The following is an 8,160-nucleotide window of genomic DNA, read 5'->3' on the forward strand; positions in this document are numbered from 1 at the left end:
CTCCTCGCCCCCGGCCCCGGCGCGGCACGGATGCCAGCACGGTGAGGTGGAGCTGGGAGCGGCCTCCAGAACTGGTTTGGCCGGACCCGAGGAGGTGGCTGGGCTGGGCCATACCGCGCCGTGATGACGGTTGTGCCGGCGCGGCGCTCACGGCGCGGCTCATCCCGGCACAACATGGCACAGTTCATCCCGGCACAACACGGCGCAGCCCAGCTTGGCACATCCCAGCTTGGCTCACTTCAGCCCAGCGTGTCTCAGCCCAGCCCGGTTCAGCCCGCTTGGCTGGTTTCAGCCCAATTTGCCCCAGTTTGCCTCGGTTCAGCCCCCTCACCCACCACCTTGGCACCGCCGATCTCCCACTGGTGATGCTGGAGCACTGGAGCGCTTCCCGCATCGGAAATGGAGGCGTGGGAGATTCTCCATTGTCTCATATGGAGCTGCGCTCTTCACTGCAGTGCCAAATCTTTGGGCTGAGGATGGCAGTACCGGCAGCACGCAGCCCCCTGGGGGTGGGCAGGAGCCAGGGGCGCCGGGGGGGGCAGGTGGAGCAGTGCTGAGTCACCCCCACGCTGACTCACACCACTCATCTTAGCATCAGTGAAACCCCACTGGGGTGCTGCTGGGTGGGATCCAGCTGCAGCCCCCATTCTCTGCCCTTCAGATGATGCCATGGAGGGGGGGGCCCAGCAGAGCTGCGTCCGGGACCCCCCCGGGGTGGGCAGCGTGGAGCAGGAGGGGGACGTGGGCGAGGGGCCGCCTGCCACCGACCTGCGCCGCTCGCAGCCCCTCTTCATCCACAGCACCAGGTGGGTGCGAGGGGCTCAGCCCTGCGGTGTGGGGTGGGCTGGGGGGCAGACAGGGGACTCAGCCTATCTCTGCTCGCAGCCGGCCGCTGTCAGAGGAGGAGCCGCGTGCCTCATCACTGCCCAACATCCCCAACCCCTTCCCTGAGCTCTGCAGCCCTTCCAACTCACCAATCCTCAGCAGCCCCCCCGGCGGGCAGGGACCCCCCGTGAAGGCGCCTGCCACGTGAGTGCCCGGTGGTGGGTCTGGGGGCTCCTGGGAACTCCTGCAAGATAACGGGGCCCTGACCCACTGTGGTCCCACAGCTGGTGAAGGTGTTCAGTGAGGATGGGTCGTGCCGCTCACTGGAGGTGTCAGCAGGCACAACAGCACGGCAGCTCTGCGAGATGCTGGTGCAGAGGACGCATGCTCTGCACGACCACAGCTGGGCCCTGGTGGAGCTGCACCAGTACCTGGCACTGGGTGAGTTCACGGCATGGCATGGCATGGCATGGCGTGGTACAACCCCCGCTGAGCCCCTGTCCCCACAGAGCGCTGTCTGGAGGACCACGAGTCGGTGGTGGAGGTGCAGAGCATGTGGCCCCTGGGTGCTGACAGCCGCTTTGTCTTCCGCAAGAACTTCGCCAAGTATGAGCTCTTCAAGAGCAACACGGTATGTGAGCCACACTACAGGGCCCCTTCACCCCATGGAGAGCCACAGGCGTCCCCTGACCCACCTGTTCCCCCCAGCAGTCCCTCTTCCCCGAGGTGATGGTGTCCAGTTGTCTGGAGGCAAATAAGAGCATGGCGCACTCGGAGCTCATCCAGGTATGATGGCGCTGGGCTCAGAGGCTCCGTGAGGACTCAACAAAGACATGGAGACCCAATGGTGCCATGGGGACCCAACCATGACAAAGGGAACGAATGGTGCCATGGGTACTTTACAATGCCATGGGGACTCGGTCACTCCATGGGTACTTTACAGCGCCACGGGGACCCAAACGTGACACTGGGACCCAACTGTGCCATGGGGATTGATCCATGCCATGAGGCCCTGCTGTGCCTGGCCGCCCCTCAGCCCCCTGTCTCCCCCCCCAGAACTTCCTGAACTCTGGGAGCTGCCCCGAGGTGCAGGGCTTCCTGCAGCTGCGCGAGGCCAGTCGCAAGGTCTGGAAGCGTTTCTACTTCTCCCTGCGCCGCTCGGGGCTCTACTACTCCACTAAGGGCACGTCCAAGGTGAGGTGCAGCCAAGGGCACCCCGAGCCCAGAGGCAGTGGGGGCAGCCCCTGATGCCCCCTCCCCGGCCCCAGGACCCCCGGCACCTGCAGTACTTCGCCGACCTCACCGAGTCCAACATCTACTACGTGACACAGGGCAAGAAGCACTATGGGACACCCACCGAGTTTGGGTTCTGCATCAAGGTGCGTCCCTTCTGGGCACCCTACCCAGCTCTGCACAGGGTCTTTGCCCACTGAGGGGTGACAGGGACTTGGGGGCTTTGGGGGAGGGACTGCTCTGTGATGGATCTGGCTTTGCCCCACAGCCCTACAAGGTGCGCAGTGGGGTGAAGGGCCTGAAGCTGCTCTGCAGTGAGGATGAGCAGAGTCGGACCTGTTGGATAGCAGCATTCCGCCTCTTCAAGGTGAGCCCCAGCTGGAGGGCAATGGGGGGGAGTGGGGGGTACCAGAGTGATGCTGAAGAGAAGCCGGTGGGATGCTGAGGGATGTTAGAGGGGTGCTGGTGGGGTGCTGGGAGGGCAGGGGGTGAGACTGGGGGATGCTGAAGTGTACTGGGAGGCACTGGGGAGACACTAAGGGATACTCACACCGCCATGCCCCCCTGGGGCACCCCCAGTATGGCATGCAGCTCTACCGCAACTACCAGCAAGCACAGGCGCGCCTGAGCCAGCACCCCTGGATCACCCCCACGCCACTGGTGAGTGCCCCCCACCCCTCCAGGTGCAGCCCTGATCCACGGGGTGCCCCCCGCCCCCCCAGCTCGCTGTCACTGTCCCCACAGCAGAGTGTGTCAGACAGCGCGCTGGTGGCCATGGATTTCTCAGGGTGCACAGGGCGGGTGATTGAGAACCCCAGCGAGGTGCTGACAGCAGTGCTGGAGGAGGCGCAGGCCTGGAGGGTGAGTGGGGGGCACAGGCTGGGAGTGGGACCCCCCCTCAGTGTGCACTCACTCTGCTGCTTGCTTTGCACGGCCAGAAGAAGACGACACACCGGTACAGCCTGCCTGCTGCCTGCCAGAGCTCCCCGCTCAGTGCTGGTGAGCAATGCCTGTAGGGCAGGAGCGTGGAGACCCCCAGCTCAGGGGTTCCTGCCCAGAGTGGGTGGGGGTCCCCTCCTGATGACCCTCTCCTCTCCCTGCAGCCATCCACCGCACCCAGCCATGGTTCCACGGGCGCATCTCGCGGGAGGACACCCAGCAGCTCATCGGCCGTCAGGGGCTGGTGGATGGGTACGGAACAGGGGGGTCGTAGAGGGGTTCAGGGATTCCTGGGGTGCACACGGCCGCTGGGAGTCATGGGGTCCCACAGTTCATAAAGGGCTCATAGGGGGTACAGGGAGGTCCTGGAGCCCGGGGGATGGGGGGGATAGAATCGCAAGGTGGAGGGGGACATTGGGGTCACACATGGCCCCTCGGGGCTTTGGGGTGACTCTGCTCTGGGGCTCGCAGCGTGTTCCTGGTGCGGGAGAGCCAGCGCAACCCCAAGGGCTTCGTGCTGTCCCTGTGCCACCTGCAGAAAGTCAAGCACTATCTCATCCTGCCAGTGAGTGCCGTGGCTGCGGGGAGGGTATGGGGGGTGGGGGGGGTGGACGAGGACAGCCAGGCCTGATGCTCACCTGCCTGGCAGAGCGAGGAGGAGGGGCGGCTCTACTTCACCATGGACGACGGACAGACCCGCTTTGCTGACCTCATCCAGCTCGTGGAGTTCCACCAGATCAACCGTGGCATCCTGCCCTGCAAGCTGCGGCACTACTGCACCTGCGTGGCCCTATGAGCCTGGCGCTGCCGGCACGGCTTGGCTCAGCTCAGCATGGCATTGCCGGCAGAAATTGGCACAGCTTGGCACGGCATTGCTGGCACAGGTTGGCACAGCTCAGCGCCATGCAGCAGCACTGGCACAGCTCAGCACAGCCAACACGGCACAGCGCAGCCCTGCCAGCACACAAGGGCACCGCTCGCAGCAGTGAGCGCAGGGACGAGGGGGGCTCACCCCACACCCTGCTGCTGTGGCCCCTCACACTCTTGCACTTTGTCCCCCCCAGCACCAGCCCCTCCATTCTCACGGGGTCATGGCTGCAGACCCCTCACCCCCATCTCCAGGGGGCTCGTGGAGATGCTCCCTTCCCCATCAGGAGGATGCGGGGCTTGGGGTCCCCACCACACCTCCCCATGCCCCCCCAAGGCCAGTCGAACTGTGATGTGTTTTATACAAAGTGAGAATAAACATTATTTTTTCAGAGCTCCCGTTTCTCCCCTTTCCAAAGCCATCCTCGTACCTGGCGGGGGGGTGCAGGGGGTCAGCCCCATTGCATGGCAGCAGCTCCCCCGCACCACCACGTCCCCGCAGTGCCCCCCCAGTGCCACACAAAGGTCCCTCTGTGCATCACGTGCAGCTCAGCCACGCGGCCCCGCAAATCCCAGAGCCGGGGAGGATTAGCAGGGAGGGGGGATTAGGGCTGGGATTTGGGGGCCAGCAGCTATTAAAGCCATGGGGTGGGTGGTGAGGCCGTGGCCATGGCTCCCCGCACCGTGCTGATCACCGGGTGCTCATCCGGCATCGGGTTGGCGCTGGCGGTGCGCCTGGCACGGGACAAGCAGCGCCGCTTCCGAGGTGAGCAGAGCAGGGGGTCCCACTGGTGTGGATAGGGAGGACGGGGGGCTGATCCCTCCTGTGCCCCCCTCAGTCATCGCTACGGTGAGGAACATGTCCCGCAGTGGAGCGCTGGTGGAGGCGGCGGGGTCAGCGCTGGGCCGGACGCTGGAGGTGAAGCAGTTGGATGTGTGTGATGAGGCGTCCATCCGCTCCTGTCTTGACAGCATCCCCGGGCGCCGCGTCGATGTCCTGGGTGAGCCACATCTCTGTGTGGCCCTGCAGCACCCCATGCATGGAGCCCGGGCTGCTCAATGCACCGGGGACACCCCATACTGGGGACATCCTGCACCAGGGACATGCCGTGCTGGGGTCACCCCATGCACCAGGAGCATTCGGCATGTGGGTTATTTACTCCACACTGGGGACATTCCATGCTGAGGACCCACCTCCCATGTGGCACTGGGGACCCTCCACGCCAGGGCCACCCTATGCACCAGAGCCCTGGGCCAGCAGTGCCCTATGCACTGGAGACCCTCCACGCTAGGCACACCACAGTCCTTTTGTGCCAAAGATCCCCATTTCCTGGGGACCCTCCATCCTACAGCTCTGTGCCAAGGCCCCATGTTGGGAACCCCCCATACCAAGGGTGCCGGGGACCCCAGCTTGCCCTTACCCCCCTTGCACTCCACAGTCAGCAACGCCGGCGTGGGGATGATTGGGCCGCTGGAGTGCCAGAGCCTGGCGGCCATGCAGGGGCTGATGGACACCAATTTCTTTGGGCTGGTGCGCCTGGTGAAGGAGGTTTTGCCAGACATGAAGCGTCGCCGCAGCGGCCATATCGTGGTCATCAGCAGCGTGATGGGGCTGCAGGGTATGGGGGGACAGGGCTCAGGGGGGAGTCCCCATCCTGCACTGGACCCCCAACTGCCACTCCTTGCCCAGGCATCGTCTTCAACGACGTCTACGCCGCCTCCAAGTTCGCCGTGGAGGGCTTCTGTGAGAGCCTGGTGGTGCAGGCACTGCGCTTCAATGTGGCGTGAGTGTGGGGCCAGGGGGATGGGGGTGGGGCTCAGCCACCGTCATCCTCAGAATCCCACCCTGCAGCATCAGCCTGGTGGAGCCGGGGCCGGTGACCACTGAGTTTGAGGCCAAGGTCTACGAGGAGGCTGAGCGCGCCGACTACTCACAGACCGACCCTGAGACTGCTGCCATCTTCACCGACCTCTACCTGCGGAACTCCAGGGATGTCTTCGCCAGCCTGGGACAGAGCCCTGAGGACATTGCAGAGGTGATGGTGGAGCTGCAGGGTGGGATGGGAGGATACAGGAGAGATCAATTAGCACTAATGAGGAGTAGCAATTGGGTGGCGCTGGCATCTCCTGTGTTGACTCCTTCCTCCTGCTCCCCAAAACCCCCAAAGTGGGATGGGAATGGGGATAGGGATGGGGATGGGGATGGGATGGGATGGGATGGGATGGGAATGTGGTGAGGATGGATGGGGATGGGGTTGGAATGGGAATTGGAATGGAAATTTGTGTGGGGATGGGAAGAGGATAGGGAGAGCATGGAGGTGGAGATGGGAAGGAAATGGGTATGGGATGGTGATGGGATGGAAATTTGGGTGGGAAAGGAATGGTGATAGGGTGGGGCTGTAAATGATGGGGATGAGGATGGGGAAATGGTGTAGAGATGTGGATGGGAATTGGATGGGAATGGGGATGTGGTGGAGTGGAATGGTGGTGGAAACTTGGTGGAAATGGGATGGGGATAGGATGGAGATGATGCGGATGAGAGTGGGAATAGAATGGGGATGAGAATGTGAACGGTACGGAAATGAGGATGGGGATGGAGATGATGGACTGGAGATGATGGGATGGAGATGATGGGATGGAGATGATGGGATGGAGATGATGGGATGGAGATGATGGGCTGGAGGTGGGGATGGGAAGGCGACCGTGACGTCCTCACGTGCAGCACACGCTGCGGGTGATCGAGGCGGCCCGGCCGCCCTTCCGGCACCAAACCAACGCGGCGTACACACCGATGGCAGCGCTGAAGCACGCCGACCCCAGCGGTGCACTCATGACCGAGGCCTTCTACAAACTGGTGTTCAAATACGGCGCCGTGCTGCGGCTCGGGCTGCGCGCCATCCGCCTGCTGCGCTGGAAGGCCCAGAAGGTGAAGGCGGGCGCCCGGCTGCTGGGCTTCAAATAGACCCGTTTAGCCTGGATTCGGCCAGGGGTGGCCCAGGGGGCTGCGAGGGGCAAGCAGGGCCGGGAGCCGTGTGGTTTCACTTCCTGCTCCCAGCCCGAAGTAGCACCCGAAATAGCAGCGGTATTAAAATCGGGAGCGGTATTTTTAACAGCGCCGGGTGAAAGAGAGCAGCGGCTTCCTCCGAGAGCGCAGCGGCCGTGACAGGGCTGGGAAGGGCTGTCAGCTGCACCCCCCTCTTGGCTCCTCCATCCGTGGGCACACAGTGCCACGGCCCCCCCCAGCATCCTTCTCCGAGCCTCTGGTGTGAGGCTGGAAATGGACCGGGTTAGCAATGCACCGGGTTCGCAGCAACGCAGCGGGTCAGCAATGCATCCGGCTGGCAATACACAGAGTTGGTCGGTAACGCGTGTCCCCCCCGCAACACCAGGGCAGCACGGAGGGGCCACAGGGCACTGCTGGATCAGCTGCAGCACTGGTGCGGGAGCTTTGGTGTAGAGATGGGAGCTGGGTGCACAGGGTGAACATGGACGCAGGGTGGGTGCACGGTGCAGGGGTTAGTGGGGAGTGCGTGGTGAAGTCTGAACGCAGAGTGCACAGAAGGATGAGTGCTGCGTGCATGTGTGCAGTGGGTGCAGGACAGATACAAACCAAGTGCCAGGAGCAGGGGCTGCTTGATGTGCCAGGGGATCCCAGCACACCACATCACCCGGGGGCTCCCAGAGGGGTGCTGGTGGGGGGGAGGCAGGCAGAGCTGCCCCTCCTGAGCTGTGCACCGGTGCATGAGCATGTGGCGTGACTGTGCCAGGAGGTGAGAGCAGGGGGAAACCACAGGGAGGCCCGGCACAGGTCAGCACCGCTTCTCAGAAACCTTCCTGGCTCCCACTGCACTTCCTGCTGCAGGGATGCACAGGTGGCACGGCTGCAGGGCCCACAGTGAAGCCCCCCAGCCCGGCTCCAGGACCTCCATCCCATGCATGAGAAGTTGATGGCAGCTGCAGCACTGACACCATGCCCCAACACTGCACCCCACGCTCCCAACACTGCACCCCATGCACCAACACTGCACCCCATGCACCAACACTGCACCCCATGCACCAACACTGCACCCCTTGCACCAACACTGCACCCCTTGCACCAACACTGCACCCCTTGCACCAACACTGTGCTCCATGCCCCAGCACCTTGCCCTTGCCCGTGCCACACACGTCGCTTCCCCACCCCCATTGGCTCTGGGTGCTTTGGGTACAGGATGGAGAAGGAAATATTTTTGCACGATTCCCCTCCCATCTTGCACAAGTTAATGACAAAGCGGCCATGGGGACAACGGCCCCCCC

General features: G+C 63.5%; 2 protein-coding genes across 2 annotated transcripts; both read left to right on the forward strand.

Moving 5' to 3' along the window:
- Window positions 1–573: 573 nt before the first annotated feature.
- GRB7 (growth factor receptor bound protein 7) lies at window positions 574–3,793 on the forward strand (the record flags this gene model as incomplete). Its single annotated transcript, XM_010724591.3, is given in 15 exon segments — window positions 574–806; window positions 886–1,010; window positions 1,013–1,029; window positions 1,110–1,266; window positions 1,335–1,456; window positions 1,534–1,611; window positions 1,882–2,019; window positions 2,094–2,204; window positions 2,327–2,425; window positions 2,638–2,718; window positions 2,803–2,919; window positions 2,997–3,057; window positions 3,162–3,249; window positions 3,469–3,562; window positions 3,647–3,793. Coding segments are annotated over 15 exon segments (1,668 nt in total), but the record flags the coding sequence as incomplete, so codon positions are not given.
- Window positions 3,794–4,482: 689 nt separating this feature from the next.
- Window positions 4,483–6,828, forward strand: RDH8 (retinol dehydrogenase 8). Its single transcript, XM_003213923.2, has 6 exons — window positions 4,483–4,630; window positions 4,704–4,865; window positions 5,304–5,483; window positions 5,555–5,648; window positions 5,717–5,900; window positions 6,587–6,828. Exons 1-6 carry the CDS (start codon window positions 4,534–4,536, stop codon window positions 6,824–6,826), a joined length of 957 nt encoding a protein of 318 aa, XP_003213971.1. The 5' UTR covers window positions 4,483–4,533; the 3' UTR covers window positions 6,827–6,828.
- Window positions 6,829–8,160: the final 1,332 nt, after the last annotated feature.

Source organism: Meleagris gallopavo, chromosome 29, assembly GCF_000146605.3.
Source record: "Meleagris gallopavo isolate NT-WF06-2002-E0010 breed Aviagen turkey brand Nicholas breeding stock chromosome 29, Turkey_5.1, whole genome shotgun sequence".
Taxonomy (NCBI): Eukaryota; Metazoa; Chordata; class Aves; order Galliformes; family Phasianidae; genus Meleagris; species Meleagris gallopavo.

Excerpts from the sequence above, each read along its gene's own strand:
- RDH8 (XM_003213923.2), top strand. The coding sequence starts at position 4,534 with ATGGCTCCCCGCACCGTGCTGATCACCGGGTGCTCATCCGGCATCGGG. Across the intron at positions 4,631-4,703 it reads CAAGCAGCGCCGCTTCCGAG|TCATCGCTACGGTGAGGAAC; the intron begins GTGAGCAGAGCA and ends TGCCCCCCTCAG. Across the intron at positions 5,484-5,554 it reads CAGCGTGATGGGGCTGCAGG|GCATCGTCTTCAACGACGTC; the intron begins GTATGGGGGGAC and ends CTCCTTGCCCAG.